Genomic DNA, 18,867 nt, shown 5'->3' on the forward strand with positions numbered 1-18,867 from the left:
CTGTCATCAACAGGGGGAAAATGGATTCTGTAAGTGCCGGAGAGTCTATTAGAGCATTAATTCCACGGCGAACGGAGCTCTTCGCGAACCGCCGACACTTAGATCTCGTCTGGTCGCCTTCTCCACTCTGCTGCGTCGATTACACTCGAAAGCATTTCCCCTTAACACATGCTGTGCTCTGAGGAGGAGGAGGAGAAGTTGAGGTGACATGTTTTAGTGTAAACGTTATCTGGTGTAAGCGTGCATGCGGAAACACTGCTGAGAGACCAGCGATTGTGGCGTGAGACAGAATAAGAGCAAGTGGCTGCATCTGTGCTGCTGTTCAGCCTCGAGCTCAGACGCCTCACCGTCCTGCTACACTCTGACATTTGGAAGCACACTGTGACTCACTCAGTCAAGGGAAGGAGACGCCGAATGGCCACAGTGGGGCCGGGGGATCGCTGCTCAAAGCCAGCGAGCTCCAGAGGAGCCGTTGAGCACTATTTTTCCTCTTTCTTACACATTTACTGACTCATTCTCCTTCTTCTTACTCTGTATTTAAAAATGTATGCCCCCTACTCTGTATTATCCAGAGTGAAGCCATTTCATTGGTGTACTAATACTATCCCCTGCTGGCAAAAGAGGGAATATCTCAAACATCCCCAAAAAAAACTACAGATGGGTGTAGGAAAGTCATCTGTTCTGGAGTACATAACTATTTTTAAAAAAAAAACACAATAAAGTATATATAAAAAAATGTCATATTAGGAATATGAAAGTGAAAAGTAATATTATGACGAGCGCAGGGGACTGAAAACACTGTGGGCCCACAAACGTCCCCGGCCTGGGAGCATGGTGATTAATGGATGCCTCTCTAAAGCCACCAGAGGTCACTACCACTTAATATTTAAAGTTTTGCTGTTACAAAAGTTCAGAGCAAATCAATAACATGGCAAGTGTCTTTTTTGAATTTGCCAAACCAACAAGTAAAAAACAGTGAGAGCTAGAGCAATGGAATCAATGCATATTTTTAGAGGAAACATTGAGAAGTATAGATGCACATGAACCATCGTCTCTGTACACTAATTCTCATTTTATACCAGCTGTCTGCCAAACTCTAAGTTTATTATTATAGCTGGCAGAGCAGAGCACCTCCTCCTCCTCCTCCTCCTCCTCCTCCTCCTCCTCCTCCTTCTTCTTCATGTATGTGCCCGACCAACAGCTACCTTCACTGCTCCTGTCAACAGGCTGGTTTCCATGCCAACCTGGAGCAGGATCGGCAGAGCAAACACTCCAGAGGGCAGGAGAGAGAAAGGGTCTGAGCTGGTGGACGGTTAGTGGAGGAGATCATAGCGCTGGGAGCAGAGCAGGTACGCAGACTCATGCAATGCAAAGCAAGGTTCAAATTTTGAATAGAGAGGAATGGATTGTGCAAAGATAGAGAGATCATGCACTGTAGAGACTTTTTACAAAAAAAACACACAAAAGAGGAGTTAAAGAATGTCAACAGTCCTGTAACCTGAGGACAAATGGCATGTGAGCTGTCAAAATTGCCCTGAAAAAAAAAGGTTTTGATATTATTTCTTTACCTCTTCAGCGTAGAATTTTAGAGACTTTTACAATTTCAGTTTTTCTGAGAGGAAAATCAGTTAACGAATGAGATGAATCAGAGAAGACATGAACATGTGTCTCAGGCTCAAGCTGAGGCCCTGTGATGCAGATGGGTCCCACTCATTCCCTACTGGGTCTCTGCTGCTCCACTGGGTGTGTGTGGAACATGTTGAATGTACTGGTGATTGTAGTTGTTATTTTATACCCACAACTCTTTCACATGTCAGTACAGAGCTTTCTTTAAACAAATAGTCTGAAGCCAAATTAAAAAAATGAGACTTTAATTGTTGTCCTATAACTTTTGACACAAGTGGGATGTGCTCTTATAAATAAAAAGGGGTTTGAAAAGCTTTATATTTTTAATATAGAATCTTAATACTACTTCATTAAACTTTGTCACAACTAAATTCAGCTGATTGATTCTGATGCCACTAGTTCAAATTCACATGGTGACGTGATGTCACGCGCGCTCACCTGAAGACTGCCTCCAATAAGCACTCGCAAAATAGGAGCAAGCAACAAACCTGCGACTCAAAATATAAAAAGTCTTCAATTATTTACTTTTTAGTGCGAAAGTCCACACGAAGCCGGTGTGAAGGGCAAAAGGGCGCCGGGAGTAGAGAACAGTAGTTCCTGGTGACAGAGAGGTGGAGGTGGATGTGCTGCTGGTGGCGGTGGTGAGGAGGAGAGACGCTCAAACATTCCTCCTCTGAGGCTCAGTGAGAACAACCATCACCAAGTCTGCTCGGAACCAGACCACAGCTCATGTCCTGCAGCCAGAGACCAAGTCCCAGTCGCTGCTCCGCGCACTGGCGCGCACACACGCGTCCCGACCTGACGCACCACTCTTGAGAAAGTGTTGACAACTACAGCAGGTAAGAAGTTTACGCGTCTTCCTGGGATGAAAAAGTTGACTGTAAAGGTCATGATATATTGTTTCATTAAGTGGACTGTTCTGTGGTAGAAAGTTTTTGAATTAAATACATTTAATTCCTGCTTATTTATATGTATTATATATAATACAAATTCCAACTTTATTGATATGGCAATGAAGTATTGAATCTACAGACCTCAGTTAAAAACATAATTTTACAGCCAAAACTTGATTTGTAGAAAAAAGCTGCTTACGTTTATCATGTTGTTTATTAAAGAAGAAGTTAACAAGTTAAGACATAATACAATTATTTTTCTTGTGGAGATACTCCTTGAATGTAATAATTTTCTATACGCTTATACGTATCATTATTTTCGAATACACTTTTTTATCATAATACATTTTCAATTTTATTATATCATATTTTTCACTATTATCCAATAGACTGTTATTATTGTTTAATTTTTGTATTTTATTATATTATCATAGTTTTTTCTACAATTTTAATACAATTTTAATTGTCATAATTCTATGTATTTTTGTTTTTTCTATATTATTTCATTTTTTACTATTTAATGACCAACTAATAGTTATCGATATGTTTTAAACCTGAAAGGACTTTGTTAAGTACAATGCAGAGTTACAGTGTTTGTGGTTGAGTGGTTCCTGAAGTTTCAAGGCATGAAGAAAGTGCATTGTGGGTTTAATAGTAATTAGAAAAGAAAGTTCAGTTTGTGCATTTTTATGATTTTCATTCACCCACAGGTAGAGCTGTGTACTATCCTGTATAAAACTAATTTTATGAATTGCGACAGTTCAGTTGTGATTTCCTCAGGAGCGTAGAACCTCTTAATAAATGCCCTGTATACTTTTAAGATTTCTTGTCTCTATATCATCAACAGGTATGAGCTGCGTACTACCAGATCTTGAGTAAAGCTACTTTTTTGATATGCAACTACAGTTCAACTGACAAAACGTTTCAGCCATGAGCGGAAAGGGCTGCCAGCTCCTGGTGTCTCCATGCAACGTGTCCCCGTCACTGAGCATGATCGCGGGACACCAGTCCATCAGGTTCCCCATGTCCCCCTCGCCGCGGCCCAGTCAGAGTCCCTCCTCGGGAGCGGAGACTGCTAAAAAAGGAGACGTCCACTCCCTGGCCTCTGGGAACCAGAGCAGGAGCCTCGTGGTTCTGCCAACTCTGAGCCTCCGCAGGCAGGTGCTGAATTATGGGAAACATCTAAACGTTCCCACTGCTTCCCCACAACCGCAAGTACCTACTCATCTTCCTCCCACCACAACAGTGACAAATACCACTCGGACGAAACCGGGCTCCTCAAACAGCAGCTTCAATGGTAAAAAACAAGTTTTGACACTGCAGCTTTCAGCATGTAACTCAACACACCCTTTGTCTGCACGTAATCAGCAAAATCAGGGCACTCATCTAATAAAATGATAAAGGTTGGCCGAGCGATGTGGTGGGCAGACTCAGCTCATTCCCAAGGTGCTCCTCACAACCCTCGCCGGCTCCCCGCTCGACTTCTCGGCCTCTTATTTATTGATAATTAACCAAGCATAAAGGCTGTCCTTAAATTTCTACCGCGGAAAAGTGGAAGGAGGTGAAAAGCTCATTTGTGATTAACAGAGCAGAAAGAGTCTCAGGCCGAGCAGGAGGTGGCCGGGGGGGAGGGGAATTCCACAATCTACTGTATAAACTTTTATTAAAGCAGAATAAATGTGATGCTTTTAATTTTAATGAGAATTTAATATCTTTTCCCGTGACTTGTTTGTTAACACTCTGAACTGATTCGTGGAGATTTGTTGAATGTGGATGAAAGTTGTGTAAGTTGTAACCTCATGGTGTTTCTCATGTGGATGATCGGTTTTTTTCTGAATTCTGGGGTTTAGGTCCAGCATGTTGCCCCGTGTCTGAACACACCATGGAGGCTGCTGCTAACCCGACAGGGACTTCTGTCAGAGGCCAGACATTTCCTCCGCCCAGTTTACATGGTGTAACAGTTCCCCACACGGACGCCAGGTGGGTTATATCAATTTCAGCATACGATGATGAGCTCACTAAACCTTTACAGTGTTACTAAAGTGGATAACAACAATGTGTTTCAGGTCCTTACTGTCCAGAGAATCCCTGGCATCCACTACCCTCAGTCTGTGTGAAACACAGTCAGTGTTTAGTGGAAGACATGACTGGCCATATGGCTACCGTGTGCTCCCTCCGCTGGGACCACCTCAGTGCTCCACCCAGGCCAGCGAGGGAGGGGAGCAGCTCAGCGTCTCACCGGGCACGGCCATCTCTGGCAAAACCGTATCGGGAGGCACGAGCACCTCCGCGTCCCTGCCTTCGTACCTGTTTGCAGCTGACGCTGGAAGCCCCAGGGCGTCTCATGCCAAGAAAAGAGCTCTCTCCATGTCGCCTTTGTCAGACGTCATGGGCACTGACTTCAACTCAATCATACGCACGTCCCCCACCTCACTCGTGGCTTATATCAATGGTTCCCGCTGCTCTCCAGCCTCCCACTCCACACTCTCACCTGTCCAGTCTGAGGGTTATGGTCACTTCCTGGGTGTGAAAGGGCGCTGTATCCCCCACTCCCATCCCTACGGCATGCCAGGCTTTTCCAGGGCCACGGCCCCACAGACAGTGTGCGGCCGTATGCAGGTGCTCGAAGAGGCCGGGGGTCTGGAGAGCCAGATGGCTAATATGGTGGTGGAGCAGCAGTGCCTCCCGGAGGACGGTGGGGCACGGGGGGGAACTTTAGAGAGCTGCAGCCAAACCTCCAACAACCTGCTGACACCTTCACAGTTACTGCCAGCTCTGCTGACCACAGCTCCACAGGGGCCTCCGCCACCTTACCATTCCCACCAGCATGTTCACCTCTCCAGCCGTCACTGCAGAGTAAAACCCTCATCTCATGACCCAATGTTTCCTCCAAGGCACGGGATGGGCTTTTTACCCCAGGTCCCAATGCTGGAGGAAGAAGAAGGAGAGCTGGAGGACTATGAGGCCCTGTGCTGCAAGTGGTTGGACTGCAGTGCAGTGTATGACCGAAAGGAGGAGCTGGTGAGGCACATAGAGAAGCTGCATGTGGATCAGCGGAAGGCCGAGGATTTCACTTGCTATTGGCTGGGCTGCCCACGCAGCTTCAAGCCCTTCAACGCCCGATACAAGCTTCTCATCCACATGAGGGTCCATTCAGGAGAGAAACCCAACAAGTGCACGGTACAGCATGCAATCACAACCGTCTCTTTTCATGCAACTTTATTTCTTTATAACGCCTGACCTCTACATATCAGAAAAAATATTCCATATTCTATCTCACCTTCTAAACACACAACGTTTTCTCAATGAGATGAATTTCATTAGCCATTTGTAAGAGGGCTGGGTGTATGCAGTCAAAGCAGGAACACGGAGGAGCTCACTGAGTTCAATTCTAAGTTTTCGATTCAGAGACACAATATCCAAAGCTCGGGGGGGAAGAAAACCTTCATGCGCTTTCTATGACCAAGGTTTAGATCAGAAATATGGCCCCTCTTTTCTCTTAGGTTCGGCCATGGATTAATTAGCCGAGCGCTGTGATAATTGACGTGGGAGTTGAGTCAATTATGTAGCTGTTAAATCTGCACAAAGGAGGCCCGGCACTTTAGATCTGGCACCGTGGCTCTCTAGCAGCCACTGAGCCTGTCAGCCGCAGCAGGGGGCTCGCCCGGCCACCGTCTGAAGAACTTGGCTGTTGTTCTAGGAAGGTGATGCCCCACAGTCTGGCTCTCTACAGGTCTGTTGGCCAAACAGTTGGCATTTAGCCACGGGCCTTGTTGTTGACGAACTGTTAGCTTTGTCTCTCCAAGATGGAACGGTCTAATTCTTTCATATGTGTTGCAACTTAATTAAATCTCTTTAGTTTGTTTGTTGGTTTTGTCTGTGATGTGAACGTTTTTTTAGTTTTGCGAAATCCTGCTGACACTTCTTGCAATGTTATCATTCATAAACTCTTTGGATGAGGTAACAGCAGTTACAACCTACTTGTGACGTTACATTCAATATCAGGTGATCACTGTAGAGATTAGGAATCTTACTAAACCAAGCCATTGATATCTGCACCTGATTTCACAGTAATTTTAGCTGCTGCAATATTTCACTAAATGAAAAATTAGATAACTCAATATATCTGATTGGCAGTGTGGCTGGATGATATATATTCTGATCCAATACATGCAGTTGATACATCCAGATAAGTGAAAATCATAAAATCATAAAATTCATTGTCTGGGTAATCTATAAATCAAATTTCATGGAAATCCACACATGAAAGTGATCAGGATTTATTGTCTGGAAACAAGAATGTCTGCTCTAAATTTCATGGAAATCCGTTTAATAGCTGTTGACATTTTTACAATTAACAACTTTTGGTCCATTTAGTGGTCTTTTTCTAACCCCCACTGGGAAAATACTTGAGAATCAGGTGAGCAATTGACAAACCACTTGCCAAACGCGCTTTGAACAAGTCAATGATTAACACCAGGCATACCTGCAGTCAACCTTTTGCACCACGCTACTCACTTATTAGCTGAAGCCCACTCTGTTGCCATGGGGCCACATTTTGTTGGCTGCGCGTCTGTGTTGCATGTCATCATTCAGTAAAGGACGAAAAGTATCCGTGGAAACAACCTGTGGCCAAAAAATGGAAGTCAAATAAAGTCGGTGTTTCGGTGGACAACAGGCTGATTTTCACTAAAGAGAGAAAATAAATGAGAAACTTCTGATTTTCTTTAGGTCACATCGGAGGTTAATTTCATAACCACGAGCACGATCGTGTATTTTTAGAGATTCTGAGTTTACACAGAGAAAAAACCCACCGCTCAGAGTACACAACTGCACAAAGATATAGAGCCATAGGGAAACGACTGGCAGGTGAGCAAACTGACGCCCGATAGAAGAAACGGGCGCGAGACGGCAACAGGACAATGAGGCGGCTCTCGTTACACAGGGAACGTAAAGGACAGGCCCAGACTTGTACTTGTCATTTCACAATCTGTTTCAGTGATGATTGAACATCACGATAACACGTCCTGATTTAAACACACAAGGTTTTAAAAGCCTCTTTTGAACTCAGACCTCAAACAAAGCAAAATTCCACTATTCATCATTGTGAGTCAGCTTATCATTTGTGATTTTTTTCAATAGTTTACACCCAATCCCTCTGTGCTAATACTACTGTGCTAATCGCGATTTACTTCATACTTAATTAATAATGCCATGTTCAACAAGAGCATTTGCATAAAATGAGAATTAAAACCCTTTGTTCTTTCTTAATCCTCAATATGTCCATATTTGAGCTGCTTGTAATTCAAACCCTACTCATGTCAAGCCTGAGATTTCAGGTTTGACAACAATTTAGTTGCTTGCTTGGTTTCGCCTCTGGGAACTTTTGCTCCAATACCTGGAATTCACTTTTACTATTATTCAGCTTCAGTAAACAAATCGTTATATGTTCCAAATTGAATCTAAATTATATTGTGTTTCATTAAGTGTTCATGATTGAATCACGATTGTCCATTATTATATTGGAGTATTGCAGGCACTGCTAAAGGCTCGTTCACGGTATCATTAAATTACATTGTGCTTTAATTTATTAAAACGTTTTTTTGTGTAATTTAAGGATGTCTCAAAACTATACCTTCTGATTAATAACAAGGACGTAATAGCTAAAAACAATTAGGGAAAAAGTTTGAAAAAAAATTATATCAACATAAAAAGTATTCACATTATTAATTATTTTAAGTTTAAGGCTGATTCATGCTCCTCAGTGAAGGTTGTTGTTCTAAACTCTTCTTTATGAGCAAAGAATGACAAACTCTTGAAAAAAAAGCAAAACATTTGAAAAATCTGAGGTTGATCAAAAGACTTTTGCTATTGATTGAAATTATGCAGCGGTAATTACTGTTATTGTTTTATCTCATAGTCCATCTGAAAACGTAAAGTTTGAGGAAACAGCTGAAACTAAATAGACCAAAGAAAAGAGAGATATCAGTGGTGCAACGGAGAGGAGTGTGGTCCAGAGTGAACTGACATCAGAGTGAGACTGGGCACTGGACGGACGCTGCTGGCACAGACCGTCCCTGTCATCACACAGCAGCCAGGGTGTGAGTCTACCTGCCAGGGCCTGTCAGCTGCTGGCTGTAACACTGATCTACACTGAGGAGCCGTGCTGCTTCTGTTTCAGCCCCCAACGTCCCCTGCGACCAACTAAAGAGCCCTCCGTGCTTTATGAGCACGAGAGAGAGAGAGAGTTACACAGTTACGTACCCTTGGCTGGTCCCGGAGTCCTGGCAGTATTTTAGATTCATGTTGGTTCTCGCTTGTGCTTCCACTTTGGCTGCGAGAGGCCATTTATCTCGGCCTGTGCTGGGGGGGTTTCTTGCCAAACTTCAGCCAAGAGGGTTTTCTGTTATTTCTTCTGTTTATATCAAGGATCGGAACTTTTCGAATGCATCGACTTCAACAGAATCGGAAAAGAGCGCTCAGATGGAAGATTTGCTCTCGTGTGTTTGGGGGGAAAAAGGCTGAGAGGTTAAGAGAAGCATTTCTCAGTTTGCATTACTCAACCGCTCAGTTTCCAATTTAGTCCATTTGCTTCAACAAAATGCCGAGAACACTTCATATTCACTGCAGATCAACCCGAGACCCTCTGCTATTGTGGCATTTCCAGAATACAACCGCAGTCCATTCATTGTTCAAAAGATGATTGCCAGGATATTGACTCATAACAATCGCTTGGCTGCAGACAGGGCTCAGCTAAAAGTGAAAAATCTTTACCAGCGAGTACAATTTCAGAAACATCTTAATTTTTTTCCCAGAGAATAGATAAATTAGCCCTGTTGTGAGGGAGGAATGATAGGCACTTCATTGTGGAATGTAAATTAATGTTATAAGTGAATTATTAATGGGAAAGAGAGAGAAGAGTTTTTAATTTGGCCCTGGCTGTGATGACCTGCAGGTATGAGAATGTGAGGAATCCAGTCTTGAAGGAAACATAACAGAATTGGACATGCTCTGTGTGTTTGTTTTTTCCTCCACAACATTTAGTGAGGAAATTCCAAACCCCCCTGAGAGCGGGAAGAGGGAGAGTAAGGTCCTGGCCTTAAAAAAGCTTGGATGACTCATGTGTTTCTCCAGTGAAGTCATCGCAGTCGCATGGATAAAAAAAGAAAAGTGGGATATTTGTGTTTTCTTGGTTCTCACGACACAGTGCGAGTGCCAGGTCTTCAGTAGGATGCAGTTAATCTTTAATCTTAGTTGTGTATGCATTAAAAATAGCTCACTTTAAGTGACAGTTACTTTTGTAACCGATACCAACTGCTGTCAAGGTGATCGAGGATAAAGGATTGAAAACGGAAAATGACAATACGTCGATGTGTGTATGAACACTGACCCCTGCTGGTGACACCAATGACCATCAGAGAGGTGTTCCTGAAAGGCTGAGAAGACGTTTAGTATAGTGGATGTAAACATTTGTATTTGAGACGAGAAAACGGGCCAAAGGACAGTGTTGTCCTTTGGGAAAGTCTACAGTTTTGAGTATGAATGTGCAAAGCCTCATGATTCTATCTGTGTCAGCAGGTTTTGCTTTGACATTGTTTTAAATTTTGTAGCAGGGGGACACAAATAAGAGGGAATTAGGAAACTAGATGAAGAAAAGACAGATTTCCGCCATGCATGTGGCTCTGTTCATTAGGTTCTCTATCACTTGAAATGAGAGTGAAGTTACCTGGAAGAGACCAGGACTGTAATCAAAAGGGTTCAAGAACCATGGAAAGTACAAATCCTAAAAAATAATTCTTAAGTTTAAGAACAATGTCGCTATGCAATACAATACATTCTGCTCATGACTTGAATCGAGTGTGTAAAGCAAAAGATGCATCTGTCCCTGCCAAATGTTTACCCCCCTCACGTCTTTGCTCCTAATAGCTGCTGCCTGTCAAACTTAAAACTAAAATCATGTAACACATGCTGGGGTTTCAGTTGAGATTAAATCACCCAATTTGTTTCCCATTGTAATGTCTATCTATAGGCTGCATCGTCTTCCACTCCCTCCCACACACTGAGGTCAGCAGCCTTTTTGTCTGCAGCGATTCCAACTAATAAGTTCCCAGCTCTGCCAGTGCTTTTGTTGGGCTCCTATCGACTTTGACTGGGTTTGCATGTGGTTACAGTTCGATGGCTGCAGGAAGGGTTTCTCTCGGCTGGAGAACCTGAAGATCCACCTGCGCAGCCACACGGGGGAGAAACCCTACACGTGTCAGCACCCGGGCTGCCACAAGGCCTTCAGCAACTCCAGTGACCGAGCCAAACACCAGCGCACCCACCTGGACACAGTGAGTGGCAGCCCGGCTGGGCAGACACACGTGCAAATAAAGATGGTGTTGTACATCTATGTGTGTGTGTGTGTGTGTCTTTGTCTTTATGTGGTCCCTAAGTTTTCATGATATCTGTGGTTGTATGCAGAAGCCGTACGCGTGCCAGGTGCCTGGCTGTGCCAAGCGTTACACGGATCCCAGCTCCTTGAGGAAACACGTGAAATCCCACTCCTCTAAAGAGCGCCATTTAAGGAAGAAGGTACACAATCTCTGCAACACAACTCACAATCTTTACAGGTGGAGTACTCTTTGAGAGTAAACATTTCCATTCTTCAGAGAGTATCTTCAACTACTTAAAAACCCCAGGTGATTATGGAAACAGTGGGCTGAATGTAACGGACAAAGGTAACAAATAGTAAAAGACATGTAGACAATGCATTGAGTCCGGTTCTAAAAAGAAAGTACAAAGACGAGAGTAAAAGGTGTATTATTTATAAGTGGGTTCATGTTGAGGCACAAGCTTGAAGTACAAAGGGGTTTGGTACAGGTGAATACAGATTGGAGGTTGTGTTGATTAATACATTTACTGTGAGCTTGTCAAATCACTGTTTTGATCACAACTGAGCCAATCACAGTAACACGTGTCAACAACAGCTTAACAAATGGAAAAAGGCTTTTTTTCTAGGCAATTATACAATTGCATGATGTGAACACCTGCAGAGAGCTAATCCTGGTCCCAAATCTGAGGCCAGAGGCAGATGTTTAGTGAGGGTTTTAATTTAAATTGCACAATGATGGAAAATATTGATTGCAAATGCTCATGAAAGCATTACTATGACCACATCAGACTTTTTTACATTTTACTTCTACCAATGGCATAACATTGCATCTTAAGAATGCCATGTGAGGGTTTTTAAAGAATGTGACACAGGAATGATGCGGTGCGGTCATCTGACATCTGTAATAACAGAGCACAGAGCGATCGCGCAGCAGACCTGACGCGTGTAGATTTGAATGGGCTCACTTTGTGGCAGCCTGATGTCATTTGCACATGACTTGATGAAGTTGAACACGGCGGACCGCTGTGCTCAGTGTGCTCTGACGCAGCACTTCCGAAATCCGTTGGGTGCAGACTCGTTCGACGCACTGTGGGCTCCTTGTATTGATCAAAGCGGGGGGGGGGGGTTAAAATGAATTCCAAGGTTTTCAAATAGTCAGAGCCCTGCTCACACCATGAAGACACAGCCGATTAGTTTCATTAGTTTTAACTTGAGACCTTGAGCCGGATCACAGCAGCCATGTTCTCAAGTGCTCGGCGTCGCTTCCACATTACGCTCATGTTCAAAGCTGCATCGACACTCTGTTAACGTTTCATTTCATTGTGCTTTCATTTGTCAGCCGGTGATACCGTGTACATCCTCTCTTCATTCCACTCTGCTGAGCTCGGCAACTTAATTGCTCACAGAAAAAAATGCAATTAACTTTCATTAACTAACATCTCGGCGCGCGTGCAGTCAGATGTAAACAGCCACCTAGCTGTCTCGTCAGTTTATACAGTACAACCAAGCTGAGGTCAACACACGGAAGAGCTTGGTCACACAGAAATACACACAATTAAGATTATTGTCACTCGCTGTACTTGCCACGCAACGTGTCGCAGATTTTCAGATCACTCTGGTCGCCGCTGTAACAAATTAGCAACACGTGAGTGAGAGATTCATGCTCTTTAGCTCTTACCGAGGGTTAATTCACCATAGCTACAGACAAAGAGGTGGGAGTTTCTAAAAAAGCGACATTTTACAAAGTCCCTCCCACACACACAGCTTCTTTCATTAAAAACTCAAGTAACAAATGTTGATTGTAATTGTGATTCCACTCGTGACTCTGTAGGTGGAGTGAATGTAAGATGAACTCCAACTCCTGGCGATATTCTTTACATTGGTGTGTTTGACGTCTTGTGTCTTCACCGTCTGTGTTTGATTGAAGGTAGAAAGAGAGATAAAAAACTGTTTGGTTTTCCTGCAAGATTCCCATCTTCAAAAGCCTAATCTCGCTGCCACAGATTCATTTAGATTTGATTTTGTCGAGATTTAATATTTTTTTTGCTTAATCCAATAAGAATGAATGTCTTTCTCATTGAATTTTATGTCCGAGGATCAGATCTAATGAAGATTTATTAACATCTTACAATTTGTGTCCGAGGTGATTTGCTGGAGGAAGTGTGGTAATGAAGTCAGATGTGTAAGACTTTACTTTGTGATATCTTACAAATTAATGAAATAATCTGCATAATATAAAAACATAGGTAATTGAAAATATTCTAATGTGAAGTAATATTTTACATTAGAATAATTAAAAGGAAAATATGCCCGAATCTAATAACTGTTCATGCACGACAGCGCTGTTTGTTTTCAATGTCATTTCTCTAGATGAGATCTGCAGCTGGTGTGACCCAGGACCCGTTGACAGACTGTTTAACCATCCACGCTCTGCAACCAAGCCTCTCTCCTCTGGCAAGGACAGACAACTTAAACCCGTCCCCTGGTGCATCCTATGAGTCATACTCCGGTATGTCTCTGGTCGGACTCTTTGCATTAATACGTTTTATTTATGTATAAAAAGAACTAGATGAATAAATCATATAGTATGATACAATACCCCTCCCCCCCCACCCCCCACCCCTGCAACCATGTGCACGTAATAGGCTTATCTATTAGATTTGTGAAGTGTCTGTCATCCCTGCTCCTCAGCTGCTCCACAGGGACACGACTCCACCGGCAATCCTCACCTGACTCTGTTTGGCTCCTTACAAGATAATTACAGGTACTGAGGATTATTTTTGATCGGGTTAAGTCGGTCGTGGTTTGTATTCTTTAGCGTATAATCCATATATAGTGAGTGCGAACCTCCATCAAGGCCAAACAGTCGCACACGTGATCGTCTAGTTCTTATAGTAGAAATCCTATTGAAAAGAGGAAATGGTGTGATGGTAAAAAGGATTTATCCATCATGAAATATACTGCGAAACAAGTGGAAATAGAGATCTGTGCCTTAGTTTATGATAAATTAATGAAAATGTTGAAAAATCCACAGCTTCTTCAAAATGTATTGGGTTCATCCCGGGCTACATCCACCCACCAAGTTTAGTGTAAATCAGCTCAGTAGTTTTTGTGTGATCCTGCCAACAAATAAACCAACACACAAACAAACAGAAACAGGAGAAAAACAACCTGTGGAGGAAATCATACACTCCAATATAAATCATTCAAACTTTGTTATTAATCTTCAATTTATGCACAAAGTAAATTATGTGCGGAAATTCTAGATAGTTTATTTGCCAACGTAAAAATAGAAACTTTGTTGGGATTCATATGCAAATCCATTAGTAAACAAAACCTTTTCTATTTGAAATACTGGGAACATGTGCAGCAACATTAGAGTCAACAGTTGGAGCAGTTAGCTATACTCTGAAAGCCAACTTGTTTTTTTGTTTCCGTTTTGTTTTCCCATTGGCACCGTTAGAACCTCAAACCATGACTGATTAAAATGCCTCACAAATCTCCTTTTCTCTCTTTTCTTTCCTCACGAACTGAAACAATCAATTTAAACATCGGTTGTCATGGTTTCAAGGTTATAAGCTCATAATTAGAATCATCAAGAAGGAAAAAAAAGCTATTTTTTTGCAGCCTGGGTGGAAAAAGAAAAAGTCTAAAGGGTTGGGATTTGGTGTTTTGTTGTTGTTCTTGTGTGTTGTGTGTGTGTGTGTGTGTGTGTGTGTGTGTGTGTGTGTGTGTGTGTGTGTGTGTGTGTGTGTGTGTGTATGTGTGTGTGTGGGTGGGTGGGTGCTGCGCCTGGGAGTGAGAAGCATTTGAGTTTCGGGATGGCCAGCAACACATTTCCCTGGTCGACCCATAGGAAGGCGTCCCTTCATCTATACACTTCAAAGCATGTGATAGAGGATTTCTGCCGTTCGGAGCAGCCAGATGCTCGCGGTTCCCTCACTGGCTGCGATTGTTCTCATATCAGCGGCAGGCCAGAGCTTTCACCGCAGGATTCTGGGGAGACAATTGGGCTGTGAAAGCAGACCTCGCCTTGCCTCATTGGTCTCGACCCGCCGGTATTAATGGATGCTATAGCCACCGACAGGAGCGGCTGAGGAATTCAATAAGTGAATCATAAAAAAGAAACCAAAAAAACGCCATTTAAGGAGCAGTGGGAGAAGAAGTGTAATTATTTATTTTTTTAGATGTTAAATCGATCGTAAAATCCTCGTAGCCATTTTCGTTTTTCTGAGATTCCTTTGGGTTCAGTCGTTCACTACTTTGACAGTTAACTTTGGCTCCTTTAATTTTCCTGTTGTTGCCAAGTAGACGTACAAATGGGTTACATGGGCAGACCTACCAGCAGGGGTGTCAACGCTATTTAAATCTACTACTTCAACAATGAGTTACATGAAGAAGTCTCTAACTTTTCTTTGGGAGAATAACATGTTAAATTAGCTCGTCTATTCAGAGTGATTTTCTCTGATTACACTAAAGACAGGAGGAGCAGCTTTGATCCATTATCTATATGAGAATGTGATGAGATAACAGATTGCAGGCAGAGGACTTTGCGTGTTAGAAAACGTTAAGAATGAGCTTGTACTGCACAGCCCACGTTGTGCATATAGACAACAATGCATCATAAAGTGCAGCTAGAGTCCCTCCCTTGCCGCTTCTGTCAATTTCCAAGCGCAGACAATCAATCTTGTGGTCGTGATTGATGATTTATTTGTGGTCCAACTGGCCATTGTGCTTTTGTGTGAAACTGTGGCAAGTACGGAGCTGGGTTCATAAAGGTATTTGTTTGCCGAACACTGAGAACAATCGGGATCTTGGAGGTTTTTGATCTCAGTCATTTTTTTTGAAAATAGTATGAATGGATGTGATGGTGACATTATTAATCGATGGGTAAGAACGGGGGCAATAACAACACCTCTAGAATGTGTTATATCTCAGTATTTAAGGCTTGCAGCACAAAATCCTTATTATTTTATATATTTACACAATATAGTGAGTCATGATTTTTAATATTGGTGAAATATATTTTATATATTTTTTTATATTTATATATATGAATTGCATCGTAAAAGTGCCATAAACCAAATCATGAAACAACTAAAAATCATCTATTGTTCTCTAAAGTTTTTTTTGCACTATATGATTCTGTATGTTAAACACTACCTAATAATTATTTAGTTAATGATTAAATAGATACATTATTCTTTTTCTTAACGTGCGGAGCAGAGTACTTAATTCAGTCTGAAATATTTCAGGTTTGTTGATCCTTCCCCTCACCAGCTCTTCCCTGGGGACCAGCATGGGTCTTGCTCTTCCACCTGCCTCCCCCTTCCTCCCAGTGGGGCATCCCTGCAGAGCAGCCGGGATCTGGAGCAGCCGAGCAGGCCTCCTGATGTCGCAGATCACAATCCGGGTACTGGGATGAGTTTATTATCCGTGCATTTCCCAGATTTGTCAAAACACCCGCTGCAAAGATGTAAATACAGTTGTGCTGGAGGGGGAGGGTCATCTGAAAGTGGTTTATGGTGCAAGTTTCACATCTGAGCCTATTAGCAAATGTGTGGGCGGTTTGACAATCTGTTTGAACAGATTTTCTCACATGCACATTAATTGTGCAGTATATCTTTACGATGTGAAGCAGGTGGCTGGTGATCTTCTAGTTAGACGGAATCAGGCAGCTTCACTCTATGCACCTTTAAATAGACATCACCTCTACACCTCCCCCAAGACTTGACAGCCACAGTGATGTTGACGACGTGCTCAGAAACACAAGGTTCAGTTTTAACTGCGAGATAAAGACGGGGTTTAAAAAGGCCGGGATGCACAATTTATTTCTTTTATGAGGTCCGATGCCGCGCAATGTATGATTTAAGGGAGTGAGACAATAGACCTTCAATTGAACTACTCTGTATAAGAATAAAAGAGTGGGGATTTCTCATTTACCCTGCAGAGCTCTCGGGGCAGATGAAGATGCTTTATTGTCCTCCACAATATGGCGGGATCACAGCAGAGACCGGCTCGAGTCAGCTGATGCAAGTTGATGCCTTTGGTGACAGCCTCGCTCCAGCAGTCAATAATCCCTGTGGGGTGGCAACCACACAAACGACTCTTCCGTGCATTGCAGGTAATGAAAATACAATCTAAACAAAATAGCCCCTTATTGCCATTGGATTTGCCAGCATGCATATGTGGGTGTGCATGTCTATTCATATGTGTGTGGGGGTTTCTGCGTGTGTGTGTGTGTGTGTTTGTCTGTGCACGTGTGCAGAGTTTAATATCCCCAGCCAAGTGCACAATGTGACTCCTAATCAAGACTTCCAGGGAGGAGATTTCTTCACTGGGGCCGACCACTTCACAAGTCAGGTCTCCTGCATCTACACAGAAGGATGATATCACTCGATAGAGGGATTTGTATTTGCTCCTTTGCACCGTTTTGTGTCCCTGTTCCATTTATGTAAAACGGTCAATATAAGGAGAACAGCAGCAGTTTCATTCAGCGGAGAAAAAAAAAAGAAAGATTTGATGATAAAAAACAATCAAATATGCGGCTCCCTGGGTTATATTGCACTGACGTTATTGACTCTCACATTCTAAATATAAGTTTGTCTCCCTCTATGTGACCTCCTCTTTGTTTAAATCTCTGTAAATGTACCATCTGACTCAACACTCTGGCTCCGGGATCGATGTATAGTAACGACTTAGAAGACCAGAATTTAATGTTTACTTTTTCGGGTTTTTGTGCAGCTCGTGTGTGCCTCTGCTGACATTTTGCTAAATATTCAACACCGCAATCACAGCAAAGTATGCAAGGGATCATTTATCAAGTTTTCTTCTTAGAACCAAGGCTTTGTAACTATAGTAACAGGAATAGCCTTACCATTTCGCTGTAACGTTCATCGACACAACCTGAATATACAGTAGCACTGTGCTATGAGGGCTGCTGTGCCTCCATCATTGGCCGCATTTCATTTTTTTTGCTGTGAACTGCTTTCTTTTCAGAGCTGACCCTTTTTGAAAGCAGCAAAGTGCTGTACATTCTGCAGACACTTGTATTAATGTTACGTAATTGAACTTTTGTAGACTGCAAAACTTGCTTGAGATCAGGAAACAGTAACGGTGATTATATCTGCCTTTATTTCATTGTTTTGCATTGCAGGGCACTTTTACTTCCCATCCATACTTGCAGCTGTATTACCATGCAACCTTCACACATACAAGTTTTAAAAAAAGGAGACTTGACGTTCACCATTAACCCAAAACAAAAGAAAGATGATCAACAGCAATATGTTTTATACGATGTGAGGTAAATGTTTTATGGTAAACTGACCAAAATATGCAAGAAATGCTGTTTGGCCTTCACTTTTGTTAACATTTGTAATAGATCAAGAAAAGGGATTAAATAATTTTTCATTTTTTGTCAGTTGTATAACCTTGTTTCTTTCAGTAATATGAAGTTGCACCAAATTCATTTTGGGACATTCAATTTTTTCAAACATTACCATACAGAAAACGTTCAAGGTTCATTTCAATACTGCAAAGCACTGTGCAGTGAATAAAGAAGACACACACTCACCTTTACATACTGAGAGAGTCGTGACACTCCACAGGAAATGATTTCACTGGAAAATAAAAATTGAAGGCAAAAGTGAGTTTTATCTGATACTGATCTTTATAAAGCAATTTTTATTAAGCCTGGGTGATCTGTCCAAGAATTATATCAAGAGATAAATGTTGATATCGATTGATATTGATCATTATTAAGATAACTACTCTTCATTTGAAGCTTGAGGACAGAGTTTTGCTCCTGCGTGAAGATTGTGGTGTTACACATTTGATAAATAGCTAAATATTTAACAAATCTGAGGTAGATCCATTTATACAATTCTTAAAAAATATATCAATATATATGGGACTTAACTTATAATGCTACAGATGAAAATTATATCACGATAATAAGTGATATTGCTTTATTGG

The 18,867-nt window shown here is 42.2% G+C and overlaps 1 protein-coding gene across 2 annotated transcripts; it reads left to right on the forward strand.

Annotated features, from left to right (window-relative positions):
• The first annotated feature begins 2,171 nt into the window (after nt 1-2,171).
• glis3 (GLIS family zinc finger 3) lies at nt 2,172-18,308 on the forward strand. Of its 2 annotated transcripts, XM_062412183.1 has the most exons (11): nt 2,183-2,465; nt 3,367-3,816; nt 4,370-4,499; nt 4,586-5,699; nt 10,691-10,852; nt 10,983-11,093; nt 13,264-13,402; nt 13,585-13,657; nt 16,149-16,306; nt 16,844-17,017; nt 17,162-18,308. In XM_062412183.1, exons 2-11 carry the CDS (start codon nt 3,450-3,452, stop codon nt 17,281-17,283), a joined length of 2,550 nt encoding a protein of 849 aa, XP_062268167.1. In that variant the 5' UTR covers nt 2,183-2,465; nt 3,367-3,449; the 3' UTR covers nt 17,284-18,308. The 2 variants fall into 2 exon arrangements, with proteins under 2 accessions (XP_062268168.1, XP_062268167.1); XM_062412184.1 differs by lacking the exon at nt 17,162-18,308 and having other exon boundaries at nt 2,172-2,465; nt 16,174-16,306; nt 16,844-16,997.
• The last annotated feature ends 559 nt before the right edge of the window (nt 18,309-18,867 follow it).

This window comes from Platichthys flesus, chromosome 19, assembly GCF_949316205.1.
Source record: "Platichthys flesus chromosome 19, fPlaFle2.1, whole genome shotgun sequence".
Lineage (NCBI taxonomy): Eukaryota > Metazoa > Chordata > Actinopteri > Pleuronectiformes > Pleuronectidae > Platichthys > Platichthys flesus.